A 23329-nucleotide genomic window follows, 5' to 3' on the forward strand; every position below is an offset into this window, starting at 1 on the left:
CTTCACCTTTAATCTAAACATATCCCTAATCAAAGGGTCAAAGAGTAGTATAGGCCCCAGGGCGAAACGTGGATTGGTACCCACGATGGAGCATGAAACCTGGAAAATGCCTGCTGAACCAACACCACCAGCTCTACTCCAAACTTTATCTTCACCTCCACGTGGTGACCGCTGGGAGCTCTTTCTTAACGAAAAGCTGCAGACGGAGAAGAATGAAGGCGAGTCTCCCGCGCCTAAAAACGGGACAAATTGTACCAACTTGGGTTGGGTAGGGCTGACAACTCTACACAGAAAACCGAAGTTACGAAGCTACAACAGGAGCCTCGGACTGGAAGGATTACACAACGACGAACCCGGCAACGATAAAGGAATAACGATTTGCGCATTTTCTCATGGAGCGTGCTCTCCCTATATAGAGATGAAGCTGCTGAGCAGCTAGCCGATACCCAGTTCCAATATAGGGCTGATGTAACAGCGTTACAGGAGATGCGTTGGACAGGGACCGGTTTCCTAGAGGAGAGCCGCTACACCATATATTATAGTGGCCATCCAGTAAACCATGTGGTCGGAGTAGGTTTCTTAGTCAGCCAAAAAATGAAACCGACTGTTATTGGCTTTGAAAACATAAGCGAACGGCTATGCACTCTGCGCTTGCGAGGTAAGTTTAGAAATATAAGCCTCATTAACGTTCACGCCCCTACAGAGGATACCTTCTACGAAGCAGTAGAACGAACCCTCGAAGCCTGTCCCAGATATGATATCATCATCATCATCATACTTGGGGATTTTAACAGCCAAGTAGGGAAGGAGCCCGTATTCAGGCGATCCATTGGCTCCCATAACTTACACCAAAATACAAATGATAAAGGACTGCGGATTATTCAATTAGCAGTGTCACACGAAATGGTTGTTGGAAGTACCTGGTTTGCACGGAAAGCGGTCCAACCAAATTGACCACATGTTGATTGAACGCCGCCACCTCTCAGCCTTGATGAATGTCAGAACATATAGGGGGGCCAATATAGACTCGGATCACTATCTCGTTGGCATGGTGCTCCGAGCTCGAATAACAACACCACCCAGAATCCCGTTTGACAATCAGGTGAGAGTTAACACTGAAGCCATCCGCAACACAGCCCTCCGCGACACCTATAAGAGGGAAATAGATGCCGCAATAACCGCAGTCAACAGAGGTCCTGGAGATGAAGCATCAACTGATGATCTGCACAATCACCTGAAGAACGTTATCATGGATACGGCCACAAACATACTTGGCCCCAGCCGCAAAAGGAGTCGGAACGGCTGGTTTGACGATGAATGTAAGCTAGCAACGGAACGGAAGAATGCCGCATACCGAGTAATGTTGCATTCTCAAAGAACGTGGGCACGCGTAGAGACTTATCACGAACTCCATCGAGCGCAGAAGCGACTTCACAGACGGAAAAGCCAGCCTGGGAAAACCAAAGAGGGAAATCTGATTTCCGACAGAATGGGCATATTGAAGCGATGGGTCGAGTACTTTGATGAGCTACTGAACAACCAGAACATCAGCCAGTTGGAGGTCCCGCCAACTGAAGACGACGGACAAATACTGCCACCACCAAGTATAGGAGAAACAGTCCGTGCAATTCATCGCCTAAAAAATCATAAGTCGCCAGGAGTCGATGGAAATATAACCGAATTGGTTAAATATGGAGGCGACCAATTATATCGAGCGGTTCAACCTCATGCTCAAGGTGTGGGACAACAAATCAATGCCTGACAACTGACAACGAGGCATTATCTGTCTCATATATAAAAGGGGGGATATCACACAGTGCAGCAATTATAAAGGTATCACGTGGCTGAGTATTATCTATAAGATATTCTCCGCTATCTTGCTAGGCCGGATAGCCCCATACGCCCAGAACATCATTGGCCCATACCAAAGAGGCTTCACTCCAGGCAAATCAGCTGTAGATAAGATTTTCTTTGTGCGGAAAGCGATGGACACGGCCGTGAGAAAATTCAGTATCCCGACGAAATTAATAAGACTGACTAGGCTGACCCTAACCAATGTGCAAGGCCAGATAAAAGCAGCAGGGTCACTCTCAAGACCATTCAATATCAACAACGGTCTATGACAAGGGGATGCCCTATTATGCGTCCTCTTTAACCTGAGCCTGGAGAAAGTGATCCGTGATGCTGAGGTAAATGTAAGAGATACGATTCTCTTTAAGTCCACCCAACTACTGGTCTATGCTGACGATATCGACATCATGGGAAGAACCACCCGAGACGTACAAACTGCCTTCATCCAGATCGAGCAGGCGGCGCGAGAGGCTGCACATCAATAAAGGCAAGGCAAAATATATGGTGGCAACGTCAGCACCGAAAACCAACCAACCAACAACTTCAAACCGCACTGGTCAAACGGGAAGAATAAAGATAGGAGACTACAACTTTGAGACAGTTGATAATTTCTCCTATCTCGGGTCGAAAATCACAACCGATAACAGCTACGATGATGAAATCCGCGCACGGTTGTTGTCAGCCAACAGAGTCCATTTCAACTTACAAAAACTGCTCGGAACGTCTCACCATAGGGTCAAGGCTCTTACTGTACAAGACAATGATCTTGCCAGTCCTCATGTATTCCTCGGAGACTTGGGTTCTTAGCAAGAAAAATTGCGAACTCTTACCGCGTTCAAGAAAAGAGTCCTCCGAAGAATTTTTGGCCCCCTACATGAGCATGGACAATTCCGTAGCCTACATAACGACGAACTCTATGAGAGATACCATGACCGTCAGGTTGTGGATAAAATCCGGCTCAATAGGTTACGGTGGGCGGGCCACTTAATCCGTATGGATGAGGATGATTCAGCCTAGAAAGTCTATAATGTTTTGCTGATGCAAGCACCGATTGTACCTTTGTCGTTAAGCTATTTTTTACTGCACGATGATGCGGCAGGTAATGGCACCTTTCCACTGTACCCTTGTCAGCATAAACCAATGACCTGATTTGGATGTATTTATCAATACAATGCCTACACAATATCTGGATTTTCTGATTTTCTTTACACTTTTTTCTAACTGCATCAATCTTAAAATGGAAATTTCTTTTAACGTAAGACGAAGTTCTTGGGTCTTGTCTAAAAGGAATTCCGATTATGTAACGACCGGCACCATTTTTCAGAAATGTTCCTCGCATGCCATTTGCTCTGGACTAGACGGTACTTCCTCCTCAACCTCCTCACTTTCCCACGTTCGGATATTCAGCCTACTCGAATTAGCTACGCAATTGAAACCTCTGACAGCTTTGTGCTGATGAAGGTAAGTTGCTCCCGAAATATTATATATATCTACACTGTAAAATACAAATTGTAGTTTGGAGTAAGCTATCAATGGTCTATGAATTTTTTCTTGCATACAAACATGGGCTGATCACGAGAACAAGTCCGATTTACCAATATGAGCCGCAAGCAGTACTCGATAGTTCTGTTTGCACCATGTATTGGGACCGGCAAGTTCTGACTGATTGCCACATACCACACAACAAGCCTGACGTGCTGTTAGTTGACAAGACGGGTCGCTCCGCATATATTATTGATGATGCTATCCCCCATAATAACAACATTGAACGGAAATACGTGAAAAAGCAGATGAACTTTGAGCCACTGGCTCGGGAAATCAAAGAAATTTGGCATCTTTAGCGGGTGGCTGTAGTTCCCATAATATTGTCAGCTACAGATGTCCATCGCTTCCCTTGATGTCCTGGAACTCCCACACAGTCTGGTTCAGACCACACCGAAGTACACCATTCTGCATCCGTGCTCGATATTGCGGGGAGTTCTCTCAACAGCGCCCTTTTATTTTCAGGTAGGTAGGATTGTCGTGGCCTAAATGCTTGGCACTCCTCGCTATTATTAGCATTAGTATAGATTGTGGCAAATCAAAATAAATGGGCGGAATGAAATCAAAATAAATAAATGAAATGGGATTGATACCAAACAGAGAAAATAAATGAATAATAAAAAAATTAAAGGAAATGAAATGAAGTTGCCTGAGATTATGCGTTGTTCCTACTGACTACAGACCGTCTCCTCAACAGCAAGGACGCTAACCGGTAATACCTCAAAGCGAGTTCTTCTCGTTCGAATGCGCGACTATTTCACAAGAAACTGCTTTTCATTAACAATGAGAAATAGTAAATTATCCAATCACCTTATCTTCGAGGCAAAAACCAAACGTAGAATCCATTTGCTTTCCGACAGTGCAAATAATTAGTTTTAGCGAGTTTAGGACAAGAAAGGATTGCGGAAATTGAACGCGGTCATCACTATGGGAAACCTTTTTTCCCCAATAATGAAAAGATACGTTTATCGTTTACTTTCCTCTTTATTGCATTAAATTTGTTATTTCAATTATCACAATTCCTTCTATCACAATTACGTACAATTCTTCTCAAGTAGGACAAATTCAAAAGATGCCCTAATTTATATTCACACACTTGTGAAATTCAAAATGTGTTTGAAGCGGCCAACCGACACAGATGTTAATTAACATTACAATACTATTATTCTATTATACTTAATATAATTAAACAACCGAACAACGGATTAATTACTTGAAAAGTAAAAAATAACAAACACTAAGCCGTAAGCTTTCATGTAGTCAAGATTCAAATTGCTCGCTCCGTGACGTCACGTGCAATGTCAGCCATTGACCAATTGGAATTCAATCAAATTTTGACGTTATATTAATCATATTACGAAGAACTTTTGAGAATTTTTTGAAATAATTTAAAACAAAATTACGCGGCATTAGTCAGATAAAAGTCGTAACTGGAGTTCTTCTTCCGATTTGGAGACTCTCGTAGGAATCTAGTCTCCTAACGTCGTTCACTTCCTTCAAGATATTGGCGTTGTCCAACGACAAATGGTGTTCCTGCTCCCTTATATGTCAGGCAACCGTGGCAGAAATTATAAGGGCTCTAAGTACAACATTTGTTAATTTTAATGACCTACGGTTTCCGTTTCTTACGAAATATGCATATTCTTTTCTTAGCACTGCACATGTTCGAATTCGAAATAACTCATCTGTCAATGCTGCCAACATATGAAGTAGTTTTGTCAAGAACCTGTTCATATCGAAGGCTCAACCCACGAAGCATATATTTCACTCTTTCCACGAATTGCGAAAATTACGCTCAGAGAAATTTTTTCAATTTTGACAGTAATTACCAAAGAGAAATTGAACCTTTAGAAGTTTATTTTTACAAATTTAAGTTTGTAACAATAATTTCTCATAAAGTTTCTATTTCCAAATATATTGACTCTAATGTGGAGTTTTCATTCTAGAACCAGAATCTTCACCGCCCCAGTGGCCTAATGGATAAGGCATCGGCCTCCTAAGCCGGGGATTGTGGGTTCGAGTCCCATCTGGGGTACATCAATTACTTTTTTTATAGCTTTTTCGATATATTTGTGGTGTCATATAGCCTGCAATGTTTATTTTAATTTCGCTTTTTTACTGTTATCTTACTAAAAAAATTGTGCAAGGCAATTACATTGAGGTTGATGCTGCTCTGTAACTTGAATTTAGAAGCAGTTCGAATTGGTTCCACCCCAACAGGGCAGCCAAAGCGGCTGAGAACTACATTGTAGATCTCTGCAGGTACTACCGTAGTTAGGAATCAAGATAAATAAGGGAAAAACGCAAATCTGCACTTTTAGGAGAAAATCTAGATACTTAGGTTCTAGAGGCATCCACAAGAAAGCTAAACGCTTGAAAATGAGAATCGGGAACACCACAGTGAGCAGATCCAGTTCGATCAAATACTTGGGAGTAACTCTGCATGAACTCCTCAAGTTCAAACCCCACCTTCAGCCCGCTATAAGCAAGGCACGCAGTGCAGTCAGTGATATCTACTATCTGCTTCGCAAGACAATAGGTCTTAGCAACTGACTCTGTATAAGACCCTGATAAGACCCGTTATCTGCTACAGAGCACCAACTTGGATCTCATGCCAAGCCATGACAAAATGCGAGTCATTCGAACGCCGAATCCTTAGACACTGCACAGGCTTGTCATACAACTGGAAAACCAAAAAGATCGGCAAAAACGCCGAAGTGTACAGGCGAGCCAAAGTCAAACCACTTCGAGAATACGTTCTCACACTAATGGAAAGGTTCTTCGAAAGAACGGAGGACCACCCCAACCCATGAATTCGGCATCTCTACCAACAGAGTAAAACCTCCCCATTGACCACATTCTTAAGGCCCTGCCAAATTGTGAGTTCATTCCTCAGACCCAAAATCTTCACCCTTTTTGACACTCCTTGCCTGGTAGGGGTGGATAGAGGCTAAGCCCTGGAAATTGTAATGTGCTAATTGTATATATTAGTTAAGGATTATTTATGTTAGGTTAAGCTAGGTTAAGTTAAAATAAGTTAGGTTAAGTTACATTTAACTAGATTAAGTAAGCAGATTTCAACCTTCTCGTGCCTTTAGTGTGGGCGCAGTTTTTGAAAAAGTCATGATTGTACCAAAAAAATTGTCAAGATTCATGTATATAAAGAAAAATATGCAAAGTAAAGTAAATTACAGAGAAGGTCGGGTTGGCCAAACTATGTAATGGTCACCCGTTTGATAGAGTTAAGATCATTTAGCCGTTATTTAAGCTAGCAGTAAGTAACCATTGCCTAGTTGTAAGTCACTATTTGGATAATAAATTGAAATTGATTTGAGTGGGTCGTCGGCCTAAACCGGACTTACACAACAATACAGCCCTTCAGTTCAGTCCTGCTATGCGGGGTAATCTCATACCGAAGAAGAAATTATTGTTAATGGCGGAATTCGGATTTCAATCTAGGCGTTTGAATCTGCCGTTGGATGGGCTGATTTCAATCAGATACTTTACTTTTTACTTTTGCTTCAGAAATATTTGAAAAACCTATTTCAGTACATGCAAGTGAGAAAATTAAAAACGAACTCAATTTTTCTATACCTACCAGCGCTGATTGTTTGTCCAACCAAAAATTAGAAAACTATTTTATGATAGCTGTTGAAGCTGGAACTTTATAATAAGAAAAGCAATAAAAAAATTACTCTCTCGCAAACTCTCGGCACCACTCGATGGCCGGATTTCGCTTTTCCGCCGCCTCGTGGCCGCCCGTTCTTTTTCCGGCCGTAGGGGCGCCCGACGGGCGGCTAGCATCACTCTGTCACGGAAGTTTAAGAAGTAGAACCGACCATTAAAAATGCTGTATACTTTCAGTGCAGGTGATTAATGGTAACATTAACGTTAGCAAAACCAATTTTAAGGTTTTGTGAAAACATTGTCTGTCTGTCTATCTGTCACATCCGTTTTACTCAGAAACGGCTGAATCGATTGTTACAAAATTTTGTGAGAACATGCGGTCTGTGTGTCCCTTTACATGCAGCGAGTGTCGACATTTTGTGTTGAATTTTAAGGGGGCTCCCCAAGCTTACGAAAGGAGGGCGTCAGTTTTTTTTCACAGAACATGGTCATGTGGGGTATCAAATAAAAGGGCTTAATTAGTACTTCTCGAAACTGATCTTTTTTCTGATATTGGGTGAAACCTAGGGGAGGTAGGACACACAATGTGTGCCCCAAAAAGTGAAACAGGACTCGCTCTCAGAACCTATCCAACCGAAAAAATCACAGTGATGCAATTGTATGAAATCTAGGCCCCAAAATACATCCCATTTCGATATCTGCACAAATAAAGTTAATAATAGAATATTACTATGTTTTGGAAATTTACCGGAAAGCCTCCTTAAGTTTATCTCAGGAGTACGAAATTTGACAGCAGCATAGACGATACTATAGGACATATTTCTGAACAGTTTGAAGGCAATCCGATTATTATTAAGAAAGATATAGGAGGCCAAGGTTTCGTTTATGTACCTAGCATATATGTATACTTTTTTGCATGGAGTACAGTGGAAATGCGTGAAGATGCGTTACATCAATTTAGATGCGCACATATATATGCATGCATCGTCATGCGGTTATAGACAGTGCTTGTTTATTTAGGGTGAACACAGTATTTATATCGTTCAATTGTATATACATATGTTAATCTTGGGGTTTGGCAAAATATGACGGAATACCAGGTTGTTCAATAAGTTTTGCGGTTCGATAAGAGAGAGCATTGCTACTAGCCAATTTTTTTTTACGTTCTTTACATGAACACTCTTTTACACTCTTTATATGAACGTGTGTGAAGTTTCATTCCAATCTGTCAATTCATTCTTTGTTTACAAGTCATTTAGTACCGAATGGCCCCTGTAATTTTTTACAATGGAAAAAATCAAGTATCATGCAATGATTGAATTTTTATTTTTGGGAGGTTTAAAAGTAAAGGAAATATATGAATGGATGTTGAAAGTGTACAGTAGAAAATTGGGTTGCTGAATTTAAACGTGGTCGTACAAGCATTGAAAACGATCCACGTCAAGGACGTCCAAAAACAATAACAACACCAGACATCGTGAAAAAATCCAGGATATCATATTGAAAAATCGTCGAGTGACTGAAACAAATTTAGTAGAAACCCTAGGCATCTCATTGGGCAGTGTAAGCAATATTTTAACTGAAGATTTATTTTTTAGAAAGCTGTGCGCACAATGGGTGTCACATTCGTTAACAATGGAACAAAAACACATTCGAATGCGATTTTCCCAGCAACATTTAGAGCGTTTTCGAAAGGATAAAGTGGATTATGTGGGTCGATTCATCACTATGGGTGAGACTTGAGTCTATCACCATGATCCTGGATCAAAACAAGAGGCTAAAGGGAAGGGGAGTGAACCTGGTTCTTAGACTCCGAAACAAGTTCGTGTCCAGAAATCGGCCAACAAGGTGTTATTAACAGTTTTTTGGGATGCGAAAGTAATTTTGCTTGTGGATTACTTGCAAACTGGGAAAACAATAAATTCTGAATATTGTAACCTTCTAGACCAGCTAAAGGAAAAAATTCGTGGAAAAAAGACTATATTTACAGAAGGAAAAAAATCCTTTTCATCAGGACAATGCACCGTGTCACAAGAGCATTTTGACAATGGCTAAAATTCATAAATTCAAGTTCGAATTGTTGAAGCATCCACCGTACTCACCAGATTTGGTCCTTAGCGACTTCTATCTGTTTCCAGAACTAAAAAATTCATGCGTCGAAAGCGTTTTTAATCAAATGACGAGATCATAACAGCTGTGGAAGCGTATTTCTCAGTCCTTCTAGATTCTCACTTCAGGGATGGAATTCATAAATTATAATCTCGTTGGAACAAGTGTATTGATATTCACGGAGACTATACTGAATAATAAAGTGTATTTCAAACCATAAAATTATGTTTTTCTTCTCGAACCGCAAAACTTATTGGACAACCTGGTATTTTGTCTTTTTAGCTATGTAGGAATGGAAAATCGTGCATAGCGAGTTTCTCACATAAGATGAACATACAACTTTTATACCCGAAGCGCCGGCTTCCGGTATCCCGAACTGTTAAACTGTGGGATAAACAACTTCACTTCACGGAGTTCGTTGAGTATATCGTCAATAAGCAAGAAAGAGTGTTGATTTCCACCAAAAATTTTGTTGATTAATAATAATCAATGCCATTTCTTTTGGACAGTACCGATTAAAAGTTAGTTTGCTGACGCACTGGACTCGATTATTCCAGTCTCATAGCGTAGATGTCCAAATCAGCTCTGAGCTGATCCTTCCCCGTTCATTCCTTGCTTCCTTGCGCGTTGTTTTTTGTGAGCTAGCCCTTTCCCTTATAAGGCCGTTTGGAATTTTAGCTCCTTTTGGAATGAAATTTTCAGTGGCCTCACTCCCCCTTGAGACTTCACGTCTCTAATGGAGTAGTTTACCCCGGGTGAGATTAATTTTATTGACTCCTGAGTGATAAAATCTTTGTGTCCTGCAGGGAGATAATATGTGAGAACCAAGAACCCCGGCCCACATCTCTAGCTCCAGCACGTTCCGTCCGGTTCCATACATTACATCGCGCAGTCGATATTCACGACTGGCAAACCTGTTAAGGGAGTTTGGCTGGACGACAGCCTTGGTGATCGTGACTACTACTTTACTCATCTTACTCACCAACATGTCTAATTTACACAAGTTCAGTTCAGGATACCTAGTCAGGTATATTTCAATCCTATTCAATCTTTGTGGAATATATTATATAAAATTCATACTGTCTTTTTCGTGTTGTTATAATTTTTTTGTGAAATTGGGCTTCAGTTTCATTATCACCATACTTAATCATATGCAAATGACAAGCCCAGATCAGCAGCCCCTGAACTATGCCAATGGAGGGTTCATATCTCTGCACCTCAGATAGGATCAGTGGCGGACTAAGTCTATCAGAGGCCCGGGGCAGAAAAACTAAATGAGGCCCTTACCCGATCTTAGAAGTTGGTGTATTTTTAGGCTAGACTTTAGACTTTAATAATAATGTGTGTCTCCTAGAATATATAATAGACTCTCCGCGTTAGAAAATATTCCTAATTACCATATCCGTTGGAAAAAAACCAATTCGGAACGCTCATTTTTTAATTATAATGGTTTGAAAATTGAATTCTCATAAGGCGGAAAAGAAAACGTGGTGATTAGCTGGCAATTCATGTGTCATCTATCTGAATCTTATCTACGTGATTAATTATATTAAGTAGAATAATAGTATTGTAATGTCGGCTAATATCCGCGTCCGTTGATTGCTTCAAACACCTTTTGCATGCTACAAGCATGAAAAATTAAATTAATGCAAATCTTCGCCATGTTGGTACATGTGCCAGCGTAATAGTTATGGAGACAATGCAGCGGCGGGAATGTAATTAATGCGCAAGGGCAATATTTACATGGCTATTGGGGAAATAATGCCCAAACACAGGTGCACAAGAAACTTCACTTGCACCTTTACCTGGGAGTTGATAAAACGTACGTTTCTGGAAGATTTGCAGGCCAAAAAATGGATTTGCACTGAGAGGGGTTCGAGCTTTGGGCTGAATGAATATTTTGCGATATCTCTTCACTTGTGGGTTGATTTGAATTTGAATACAAATGACACAAAATTCGAACGCTGTCGTATATTATCAATTGATTTTAGTTCAAGTTTAAAAAATGCTAACTAACATTAAAATGATCCTCAGAAATTTAAACCTGACTTTAAAGAAATTGAATTTAATCGGGCGAGAGCGATCCACTTACGAATGTTTCCTTTTGGGACAGCTAAAAAAGCTTCTAGAGGGGTTTTATGGAATTATTTGTGAAGCCAGGCACGAACAATATTTTACCGTCCTTACTCACATTTCACGCGTGAAATTTGAGCGGGAAACACAACAGCGGAATGAATACGTGCGTGTACAGTGAGAGAGCGATGCACAATGCGGCACGTACAAAATTTGGAAAATTGAATTTTTGCGATGCGTGACAGATAATAGTTTGTTGATACTTGACGTCATTTGCAATTTGGCGGCGCTTTTCATTTTCGGTTGTTAGTTTTGAATGTAGTTAATTTGAATGAATTCGTTTCGAGAACTACGGAAGGCACTATTCGCGTTGCCAGTGCTAATTATTAATGTCACTTCCATGAGTCCTGTCGCTCCCATTCATAAAAATTGAATTTAAGGCAGAAGTATGTGCACCCTTAGTGGCATTTAATTATATGAATTTCATAGCATCTCCAATCGAATCGAGGAGTTCATCTGGAATTTCTAAATCGCATTAACAAAATTCTTCCACCTTAAAATTTGCCATCTAAAAAATGAAAATTACCCGGTTTATATACTTTCGCCAAAGTTTATAGATTGCAGTTCACTTAGTACGGAAAAAGTAAATAAAACTAATGTAATAACTCAAGATATATAACATATTTTATATAATATAAACTGAAAAAAATTCAAAATATTTTATCATTCTTCTTATGATATTCTTGATCTAATTATTTTAAAATAGAGCTGCTGTGGCCTCTAACATACTTTCGTCTCAGAAACCTGTGTATCTGGCTTCAAACATTTTAAGGCCTTGGTAGAAACGTTCGCCTCGCTCGTCATTGCAGCGACCAAGTTTTCAAGAAAAACGTGTACTTTAAGATAGTTTTTTAACAGATCCGCAATTTTCCTTTATAATTTTTTTTTTCAGAGTAGAAAAAATCTTTGTGGTCTGAAATGGGATAATTTTGTTTTTGAAATACTTGGGAGAATTTTTTTTTGTAAATATTTAAAAGAAGCATGGCCCTTGTGCAATTTTTCACTAGAATCAATTCAATTTGTAATGGAGGTAAAATTATATTTTCCAGATGCACTAAAGACGTAATGTGTCACATCACATTCATTTTTCCTGAAGTAAAATCATTCGGTACAGGCAAACCTTTTTTGATGTAATAAAGTTTCTTAGCCCGAATGACCTCTGTATGATAGGGTTATTTACTATTTACAGAAGACCAATTGGTACTATGATTCTATATTACCGACATGAAGTAAATCGTTTTCAAGTTGTATTTAGATGAATGGATGCCAAATAATACAAAAATAACAGTCATTTTCGTAATTTGGAGGTTCTCTGCTACAGCTTTGGTGAAAATATGTGGGACCGGCTTTTTATTTGATTACTCACTGAAAATTGAAAATAATGCAAATACATATATGCTAATAAAAATGAATTTTGTAGGGGGTAGAGGCGCTGAGGCAGCGTCTAATGAGATCGCCTCTGCCCTGCGATCGAAACCGTATAGCCAATATTTAAAAAAATTTGTACATATATGCTGTTTTAAGATATTTAGATATCGGTCTTCCTTTTTGCAAATGTAATCATAACAAAACTGATGAACATTTAGCTTATGGTGGGTAGCCAAATTATTAGAGCCCCATTTGAAAAAATACACAATTTCAATTTATTTGCAAGGGAAGGTAACAAACATATTACCAATTTTTACGAATTATTTATGTTATCAAAGACCATTGAGTATACATTTAAAATGCACTTAAAATAATTCCATAACGTCAAGCCGTCTTTTGCTGGAATTATAACTCTTATTTTTCGTAGCATATTCTCAATATATCCAATGCAGTCAAATTTTATTCCATCGCTTCTATACTTATCTACTACCAATCTACTGTCAATCGAATTAACATTCGAAATAAATTTCGAATGTTGTTAATCCTGCTGCGCCACAGTATGGAGCAGAGTCATACACAAATATAAAGTTGCTATTTGATGCACTTTTGAGTATCATTCTAGTTTCCAAGACCTTTATATATTGGTCCTGCCTTATTGTCTTTCTGACAATTTGGACGCGCCCTATAATTACTGCCAATCATTGCCAAGGCAAGTTCGGAGAAGATTGTTGAGTTGGGACTTTGCAAAACCGAGACTACATGGAAGCTAAGTGGCTTATTATTTTAATAAAAAGAAGTTTATTCACCTTTTTCAAACACCAGCAATCAAATTCAAATATTATTCGCATCTATTAAGCCGCTTTATCACCATCGCAGGGGTGAGAAGTGATTTTTGAATAGTCGTTGACATGAAAAACTCAATTCTTTTGCTCGACACCCAGCTAACCTCACTAATATTGAAATGCTGGCATCCTGGATCTGTCCCACTATGACTATTGAAGAAGCCTGTCTATTTAGGATACAAAAAGGATATTTTTCGCTCATTTCTAGCCGAGGTAAACCTTTTACGCCCACACTTGCCAGCACATTTGATGTTAATTGTAATTTTTCACCAACTTTCTGTTGGATTCTGTCCACACCATGGCCGCGAAATGTTTGATATCAAATTGAGAAAAGAACTTGGTGTTTTTCCTTATCCTGTAAATATTTTTATATTATATATATATTTATTTATATTATTATAATATTTATATCATTGGATGGAAAGTATCTTTTTTTTCTTCAGCCTTTGTCCCATTCACAAGCGGGGTCGGCTCGCATTAAATGAACAATATGAGTGGCTCTAACAATTTGGCCACCCTTCTGTACACTCTCTATGACATATTTTATCCAAAATAAAATCACTTTAGTTCATAAAAGCACATATGATAGATTTTTACCAATCGTCCTTCATTAGTAGTTGCAATAAGAAAAGAATGTTTCACCAAAACTAGGTAATTTTTCACAAAAATAATCACACTTTACCCCAGATGGGACTCGAACCCACAATCCCCGGCTTAGGAGGCCGATGCCTTATCCATTAGGCCACTGGGGCTTCTCTCGCAACCTTCATATGTACTAATAAGAAGAACTCTGATAACACAGCACACATAGAATCAACTGCGAACTACTACAACCAAACACACCACCCTCCGCAGAAACGACGCTTTACGTTTGAAAGAAACGCTAAAGACCCTATTTATTTAATGTTTCCGCTTTACTCAGAATGAAGCCATTATTAAACAAAAGGAATACAATCCCGCGTTAATAAAGTCCTCCTTTATATTAGTTAGTTTTCTATTCTATTCCTCCCTGAGCTCAAATGCAGTGTAAACAACTTACCTAATTTGATTGAATGATAAATTCTTCGCTGATTACAGCCCGTACACGACGGTAGCCGCACCAACTTCTACTCAAATGCGATGTTTGATGCTACTCTACTATTCAAGAAATGAACCGCAACTAACTGTAAAATAAGCAAAGATGGCGACCGCTTTTGCTATGCAAGCGTCATCTGTTGACAGGCAATTGAACGGATTTCGGAACAAAGCACGTGGTTAGAACTGTTGACATTTATTTGTTTGTCAACAATTCAGTTTCTGTTCAAGTACATCGTGGTAGAGGTCTGTGCTTTTTTCCGGGAGTTTGCTTTATTTTTGCTATTTTAGGAAATAACAAATTAAAAATGACGGTCTGTATCACATGCAATGTTAATACTACGAAGTACAAGTGTCCTTTGTGTAAGGCTTACTAGTAAGTACCAAATCATTTATTAAATGCTAACAATGCTATAGAGTTTGCTTTTTGTATGAATTTGGGATGGCTCGCAAGCCCCAGTTTGCTTCCATTTAGCATCTCCAGGTTACGAAAAAATGATTTTTGTGCTGTAAGATGTCAAGCGTTATCGTTTGAACTTTCAATGAAAGTTGCTAGTTTCATGATGTTTTCGATTTTCAGTCAAACCAGGGAGATCCACAGGGGAGGTGGTAGGAGGTGGTAGATGCGGTTCATTGAGCCGATACACACAGCCACCCATTTCGACAGTTAGTGGTCCTTATAACGCTTGATGTTAGAAATGCCTTCAATTTCGTAAGATGGACTGGATATGCTAGGCATTTTAGAAAACTCACTTCATGTGCCAAGATATTGAGGGATTATCTGAAAGACCGCTCTATGAGACGCTAGAGGGCCAGAGGAGGATGGAAATCACGTCGGGAGTAGCACAGGGGTCCATCCTTGGACCGGAACTCTGGAACGCTTCCTACGATAGTTCATTGAGACTCGATGTGCCTGAAGAGTCGCGCCTGGTCGGTTATGCAGACGACATTGCAGCACTTGTTGCCTGACGCACTGTTGAACAAGCGCAAAGCAGATTTGGCATATTGATGCGACGGGTAAGCGGATGGATGACTGGTTATGGTTTCAGCCTTGCGCTAGAAAAAACCGAAGTAGTCATCTTGACCAGAAAGAGAATCCTGACCTTGCGTCCCATATCGATTGGTGAATTGACTATAGAGTCAAAACCAGCGGTGGTTTAATGCTCGACTCGAAGATAAGCTTCTTCGAGTAAATTAAAGCAACCGTGTACAAGGCTGCAGCTGGAATCTCGGCCTTGAGTTGGCGAATGTTGGGGGCCCTATATCTATTATATTAGGACACGTTTTCTTATGGGAGCAGCGCAGTTGGTTCTGCTCTATGGCGCGGTGGTATGGGTTGATGCCCTTGACCAGGAGGTGCATCGTAAGCGCGTTGCTGCGTAAGCTATCTTCAGATGATCACTTCGTCACAAAAGGATTGATTTCCTCGTTGGCTTGCTCTCAAGGGAGCCACGTCAGCTCTGTCCTGCTACTATGATACCCACATGATATGAAGAGAAGAAGATCACAGTTAATTCTCGCGGGATAGACCTCGAAAACACACTAAACTGAATTAGTATATAGTATATATATATATATTAGTATATATGTATAAGTGAATTGGGGAAAGGACAAACCAATTTCCACAAATATTCATTATTATTAGTAAATATTCAAAACATTCCTTTAATTCCCCGCTTTTTACCCTTACAGCTGCTCTTTACCTTGCTACACGACTCACAAAGAAGTCCCCTGCAAAGCAACGGATGATGAAACTAAAAACGTAGAAGTTCCAGAACCAAGGAAGCCTATGCCATTTAAGACCGAAGACACAGTCGACATCACAAAATTAGAAGCATTAGGTAAATCATTATACCGCCTCCCCCGTAATGTTTCTTATTTATTTTTAATAATTTCAGAGCACAGCGAAGGTTTGAGGAATCTTCTGTATAATCCCCATTTAAGAAACTTTCTTAAGGAAGTGGACAGTGCACCGGACGCATGGAAGGCTATTCGATCAGCAATGCAAGAACCACTTTTTCTTGAATTTGCAGATGAATGTTTGAAAATTGTAGAACCTACAAGTGGGTATGATGATCCTGTGTAGTTTTCTAGAAATTTATATTTGAATTATGAAGGATAGGTTAGTTTTCAAATTTGTATAGTATTTTTTTTGAATATATAATTCTGTTACAAAGTTGGATTGTTGTAAATTATTTTCCACCGGCGATTAATAGCCTTCCTTAACTTGGCTGTGATTATTCGAATTTCTCAGGTCTGGCCAGAAAACCTAAAGAAACGGAGATGGTGTGGTTCTATCTAAACTTGGAATTTTCTCAGAGGCCTGGATTACTGATTTTATTGAAATATCCATCCTGAGGCCAGATTTTTTCTCAACCGCCCTACTGGCGTGGTATCATTCTATTGGCTCTTTAAACTTTTTTAGTAGTTCCTTCTCATTTACGTATATTTTTCACCACCCTCCATCATTATACCCTTTCCTGATCCAAATACTCGCGCTCCCGTGGAATTTACTTTAATGCAGCCGTCTTAAAAAAAGTGATTCTGAAATAAATTGTCTCAAATTCAAACAAACGTGAAATTATAGATAAAAAATCCCATGCACTTTGTCAGCGCACTTTATGATTCCATCTTTACTTTTCTAACTACAAGAACCCCACGTGAGCCTTTTGTAGAGATCCCCCATTGCAAGTTTCCCTATCTCTCCTAAATTCGAAGTTGTGTTGCTTCCTCGACTTCAGTTGCGCTGACAGTTACTTCTCTGTGGATTAACGTGGGTACCTGTCTCGGGGACTTGTGACCACAATCAGAGCTCCGCTGGGACAAACAACAACGGTACCAGTCTATACTGAGTGCATGGCTCAGCATTCATACTGGTGGATGCCAAACTATAGCTAAATTTCTATCGAACCATGGAGTACGGCACCCGTGTTGCAACACCACGTTTGAGGTCCGAATGTCTTTGTTCATCATCATTTATTTTTTTTCTCACAATGCCGCCACCATTTAATGTACGCCGGGCTAGTCCATTCGTCATGCTGTTTTATCGGTGGCTTGATTCGCAATCGCAGATGGCAATCAACGGACGATGTTGAGGTGCGATGATCTCATAGCGTGACGGTAGTAAGATGTCGACATTTTATGAGAATATAGTCGATTTGCGTTTACTACATATTCCCACTATAAAATGTAAGAAAATGAGACAATCGTTTGATGAACCGAGGACATGGGTGTCCGCAAAATCGATTATACGCTCACCACCCTCTTCATCAGCCAGTCACCAAATTGTTCGATTTCTTTAGTGACATCACGGAAACCCTCTGAGATGGCAATGCCAGCACCGTATTGAGTATGTGGACTACCAAAATAGAGAAGGAAGCTATTTTTACCGCATTCGCGTTCTAAATCGCAGCTTTTGGCACCGGACCATCGGGTTTCTTGCAGAGCGCAGATATCAATGCGCCATTTCCGAAGGGTTCTTGCGAGTTCCTCGGCCTTTCCAGTTAGGGTGCCAATATTTAGCGTACAAACACATATTTGTTTTGCTCGGACTAAATTACTTACGCCCTGGCGCCTTCCATGCGTCAAGAATCCTTGCTCATTTCTCGATAGGACGAGAGCTCGTCCTTTTGCGTCGACTGCTGTGGACGCCCTAGCATTTTTTCGAGGTTTGTTACTTAATCCAATCATGTTGTTTTTAACATTTTCTTGGTCGATCTGTTGTGGAACCTGTCACCAAGAGAGATCAGGTAAGATTTAGCATAATGGATTAACTCCGACTATACCTAATTATCCCTTTCCCTGATCTCAAGAATTTATTTTTGTTTAACTGTACAAAGTGCGTTAAACCCTCCTCGTTTAGCTGGACTTGGGACCAGCATGAAGGAGTTTGCCACCCAAAATTTCACCTTAATCGATCTTGACTGAAAGAAATCGGAATATACCAGGAGTGAGTGCTGGCTCGATTCCCAAAACAGTGGGGAGTGATATAGCTTTGGCCTGGTGAGGCAGATAAGCCAGGTTCAACCACGACCAACTAGAAGACTATACCTTCCTTTACAATGAAAAATAATGTAACACTAACCTAACTAGTCGCAGTATTCCAGGCGAAGCTTAGACGTTGTCCTACAATGTAGAGCAGCATATGATAAGTACTGTGCACAGGTGGATTCGTTTTTTATTCACAAAATACTCTTGTCTGATACTGAGTCTTGGGAGACTTCAGAGTTCGGTTTAATGATGCTTCTCGAAAGTATATAATTGTGTACTGGGCCCTGAAATTGAACAGTTGAATAGCTTATGGTAAATTAGGGGGAAAATCCTGTTTAGTACCTGAAGAGCTCACAGGGTGACAGGGAAGAAAACCGAGCCCAAAGTGAAAGTCATGCTCTCTCTTGATGAGCGCGAGGACTGGCCGAAGGCGAAAGGTACACTTGATTAATGACCTAACATCAGTAAATTCAACTACTGTATTCGAGCTGGCTCTTTACCAAAACATATCGAGGCTCATGCTGGTCTTCAAAAGCATTCTAAATTATTGATGGAGTAGAGGAGAAACGGGAGCTGTCATGTCTTTAAGGGGGTCATCCCGTGTGTCGGGTTGAAGAAATCGATTTTTTTTTGCATGAATTGTATCTATATATAGTGGAGAATATATGGGCAAAGCGATTTTCCGATATTCCGAGTCCTTCAGAAATTACAGGGTTAAACAGGTAAGGAGTTTGCAGCCGCGACTAGAGTACTCGATGAAAAAGAGCATCGAATCTTTTTTTACCTCTTATAATAAAAGGATAATCCAGTCTAGAGTGAGCACTGAAAGGCGTTCAAGTTATACTCAGTTATATTTTGTTGTAAGTATTGTGCTGTTTGTGTGTTCAGTGATTTTTTTAAATGGATCGTACGAAGGGAGATCGCTTTAACGTTCAACGTCATGCTCGCACTAAAAAACCAGTATTTCATGGGAATCGATACTTATCAGAGAAGAAAAAGGACTTCGCATCAACATCAGCAAAGAAACTTTTAGCAAGCATGAGCATGGATGTTCCAATTGCGACAAATTTTGTATATTGTATATTGGATTTTGCTGGAGTTTTCTCCGGTATTTCTGCGAATTTCTGCAAATAATAAAATATACATAGTACTTACTGATAAGGACCCCACTACATTTTCTGGGCTGGCTATTCGTCGACACGCAAATTCGATAGAAGGAATGAAGCAAGAAATTTGGGAAACTTTCTTCCATAAATGTTCTGTGGACGAAAATCCTCAGCATCAAAATTGTCGAGCAGGCGAGAACAGTTGGTGCAAATGGCGCAAAGCGGAAGCTAAAGGAGAACTGGATAGTTTTCACCACGAGAAGGCACCTTTGACTGAAGAAGTTCAAACAGTCATCAAACCAATCTACGAAGATGTGTCACGAGATGATCTCTTGAACAGATGTTCAGGAACAGAGACCCAGAATAACAATGAGTCGTTAAATGCATTGATCTGAACTTTCGCTCCTAAACATATTCATTCTGGGGCCAAGGTCGTAGAAATAGGCACTTTTCTGGCTGTAATTATTTTCAATGAAGGATTCAATGGCATTCTCAAAACCCTAGTGACAATGGGATGTCAAGTTGGTCACACATCCGAACGACGATCGACTGACCCCGCTAAAAGAGCCACAATTGACACCAGAGAGCAACAATCGGCCTTACAAGACTTTTTTGAAGAAACGGAGGGTGCTCTCTATGGACCAGGTATAGCACATTAATGGTGAGCTAAAATTTTGCTGTTGATAATCACATTTAAATTTTCAAATGCGTTTTTCTCGAAACTGCATCTTGAAAATCGGCTGCCACCATAGCTCAAAATCTATCCAACCAAATTCTTTGAAATTTCCATGGCTTCTTTAGTACATATTTCTACGGTCCACAAACTAGGATAATTGCAATCGGACGCGTCGTTTTTTTTTTATTCATAAAAAAAGCCGTAAAACACACCAAAATTCAAAAAATTAAGTTTAAAAGCCCACCAACAATTTACCTTTTAATATTTTCTAATTATCCTAGTTTGCGGACCGTGGAATATTGTCCACATTAAAATGCTGTTTGGTTTTTTACCTCAGATGAACACAGCGCCCTCCAGCGTGGCAGCAGAAAAACACCTTTTTTTGGAGATGGGTGCGTAAATTAACACCTATTCCGAAAATTAGCTATGAAATCAAGCTGAAAAATTTATCACATATACTAGAGATATCAATAAACATATGGTGAAAAAATCACGTTTCTATCTTTATCCAGTCCTTCAAAATATTTTTTCAAAGAAAGGCAAAAAAACGGCCTTCACACGGGATGACCCCCTTAACCAAAAAGGCTTTGTCTAATGTCTTGGAGGAGGCCGGAGCGCAGTGTAGATGTAATCCTACCAGAAATACAACTGTATGGTACTGTGACTAGAGATGCGATGTCATTGCATAGATTACTAGGCAGGATAATCCAAGTGTCCTGCCCAGGCCGTTTCCAAATGGTATTTTGTTGTTATTCGCAGTTACTGAAAAGGCACAAAAGGAGATCTGCACCTTTGCTACTGTGGTTGAAACTGTGAAATTGTTCGAAATTTTAAACAAAATGATGAAAGCAACGATTCAAGATGAGAGCCGACTTTCCCACCGAAACCTCAAAAGGTAGACACAATTCTCTCTATCAACTACAGGAAAAGGAAAACCATACCATCCGGACAGGTGCCTCAACTCCACTATTAAATATCTGAGAGTTATGATTGACGGAGAACTGGGCTTTTGTTGTATTTAAATTATGCCCTCCTGAAAGTAGCAAGAACAAAGTCATTTTTAAAAGTTGCACTTCAATTACATCAGAATCGGGTCAGGAAATTTTTGTCATCAAGGAGGTGATCCCTACAAATTTTTTAATTAAGAAAATTCGTCTGTTGACGAATTGAATTCCTAAAAAGGAAGCACGACGGGGTATGCAAGAAAGGGGATGTTGAGCTTGAGCGTAATCGCTAGGAAATAAACAAACCACGACGTGATAAATTTCTATGTGGGGTTCGGTGGTTATAGAAGAAAATCTAATAAACTCACCTGATTACCATGTTTTTGAATAATCTGGTTGTTATTGGTTTCAGCTCTGTGGCTTTATTTTCGAGGTTTATCAGAATTTCCTCTGTTACGAGAAAGGGGTCCTGCAGGATGCTTATATCATTTTTGCCTGCTCCGCCATTTATTGGTGATAATATAAGTGTATGCGGAATACCCTTGAAAGCAGGACACGGGACTTAATTTGAAGAGCATATCGCTGGATGCGAATCCTTTCCCTTACATACTTAACATTAAAAATACCATATTTTCGCTTACTTCTTTTTTTTCAAATATTGTATTCATACAAAATAAGTCTTCCGACGTTACTATGCTATTTTTTTTATACTAATAATAAAACGAGGCTGTAAAATTATCATAGATTATACACTACAACTCAGTGTGATTATGATAGTGGTGCTCCCGTTCCGTTATATAGAGGTAGAGATCACTGGGAATTTGGCAACTGCTGTTTAGCTCCTGGCAAAGACCGAAATATCGCTTTCTTAGTAAATGTGCTGCTGCTTTTGGCTGTCGATTTCTGGTGAATATTCCTTTTTTGTTACCACCTACTCGTGTGTAAGCTGAAAAATATATTACAAAAATTTGGTAATTTTAAAATATTAAACAATTGAGATATGGGTTGCGGAATATGAATGAAAGGTGAGAAACTTAAATGTTTTCCTTAAGTTGGCTTTTGAGAGCCGCAAAATGATTTCTGTGGTCGGAGCTCGGTAGTCCTCAATACCTTCAAATTTATACTCTTAAAAAAATAGACCACCTACAGCTCCATATCGAGCTCTACGTTATCCTCTTCGTGGTAACCATTGCGTAATGTTTAGCAATGGACGAGAGGGAGTAGAAATAAGAGATATGGGAAGCAATGAAGAGCAAAAAAAAGAAAAATTAAAGTCAGTGAAAGAAGAAAATTCCGGTGAGAAGATCCTGTTACCCAGTGCCAGCTGCAAGGGATATGAACAAGCAGGAACTTGCTAATAGACCTCCAGTGGCTGTAATGCTGCAGTAGTGGTCAGCTGTTATCAATTGAGGAAGTGGAGAAAAAAAGATTGGACCACGTGAATTGCGGTGCAATCACTCTCAATTCTCATGACTCAGTGGCTCAACTTATCAACTGTTCAGGCTTCACTATACCCATTAGAATTCCCTTTGCACTACTAATCCGTATATAAATCTTATCAACACGAGCCATCGCTAGTCTCAACTCATTTTACATTCGTAACTCAACTGCAATGGCATTTGACATGAAATATCTCAAATTCAGCCTTCACAGATAAACTTCATATCCTCCCATAACGGAGACGGAACTCATCACCCCTCGTCATGGCCTACGCCATCGTTCCATCTCAGGCAGTGTCTGCCTCGTCTTCTTTTCTACCATAGATATTGCCCTTATTGACTTTCCGGGCTGGATCATCCTCATCCATACGGATTAAATGATCCGCCCACCGTAACCTATTGAGTCAGATTTTATCCACAATCTGACGGTCATGGTATCGCTCATAGATTTCGTCGTTATATAGGCTACGGAATCGTCCATCCTCATGTAGGGGGCCAAAAATTCTTCGGAGGATTCTTCTATCGAACACAGCCAAGAGTTCGCAATTTTTCTTGCTAAGAACCCAAGTCTCCGAGGAATACATGAGGACTGGCAAGATCATAGGCTCTGATGACTGCCAACAACCGT

General features: G+C 39.8%; 2 protein-coding genes, 1 long non-coding RNA gene and 2 other non-coding genes across 8 annotated transcripts in view; 2 read left to right on the top strand and 3 right to left on the bottom strand.

Moving 5' to 3' along the window:
* The first annotated feature begins 5355 nt into the window (after nucleotides 1–5355).
* On the top strand, nucleotides 5356–5428 carry Trnar-ccu. Its single transcript has one exon. It is a non-coding gene; the product is annotated as a tRNA-Arg (tRNA).
* Nucleotides 5429–11864: 6436 nt separating this feature from the next.
* On the bottom strand, nucleotides 11865–14638 carry LOC119656129. Its single transcript, XR_005250001.1, has 3 exons — nucleotides 14512–14638; nucleotides 13437–13827; nucleotides 11865–12175 (listed from the first exon to the last, which is right to left on the bottom strand). It is a non-coding gene; the product is annotated as an uncharacterized LOC119656129 (long non-coding RNA).
* Nucleotides 14152–14224, bottom strand: Trnar-ccu. Its single transcript has one exon. It is a non-coding gene; the product is annotated as a tRNA-Arg (tRNA).
* Nucleotides 14639–14707: 69 nt separating the features above from the next.
* On the top strand, nucleotides 14708–16726 carry LOC119656128 (zinc finger HIT domain-containing protein 3). Its single transcript, XM_038062461.1, has 3 exons — nucleotides 14708–14922; nucleotides 16239–16387; nucleotides 16445–16726. Exons 1-3 carry the CDS (start codon nucleotides 14855–14857, stop codon nucleotides 16630–16632), a joined length of 405 nt encoding a protein of 134 aa, XP_037918389.1. The 5' UTR covers nucleotides 14708–14854; the 3' UTR covers nucleotides 16633–16726.
* Nucleotides 16727–21892: 5166 nt separating this feature from the next.
* The window catches only part of LOC119654258 (beta-glucuronidase-like), a 30641-nt gene continuing 29204 nt past the window's right edge, over nucleotides 21893–23329 (bottom strand). For all 4 annotated transcript variants that reach the window (XM_038059521.1, XM_038059520.1, XM_038059522.1 and 1 more), the window contains one exon: nucleotides 21893–22208. In XM_038059521.1, the coding sequence (XP_037915449.1) occupies nucleotides 22015–22208 (194 nt within the window). In that variant the 3' untranslated portion in view covers nucleotides 21893–22014. The remainder of the gene's footprint in view (nucleotides 22209–23329) is intronic.

This window comes from Hermetia illucens, chromosome 4 (assembly GCF_905115235.1).
Source record: "Hermetia illucens chromosome 4, iHerIll2.2.curated.20191125, whole genome shotgun sequence".
Classification (NCBI taxonomy): Eukaryota; Metazoa; Arthropoda; class Insecta; order Diptera; family Stratiomyidae; genus Hermetia; species Hermetia illucens.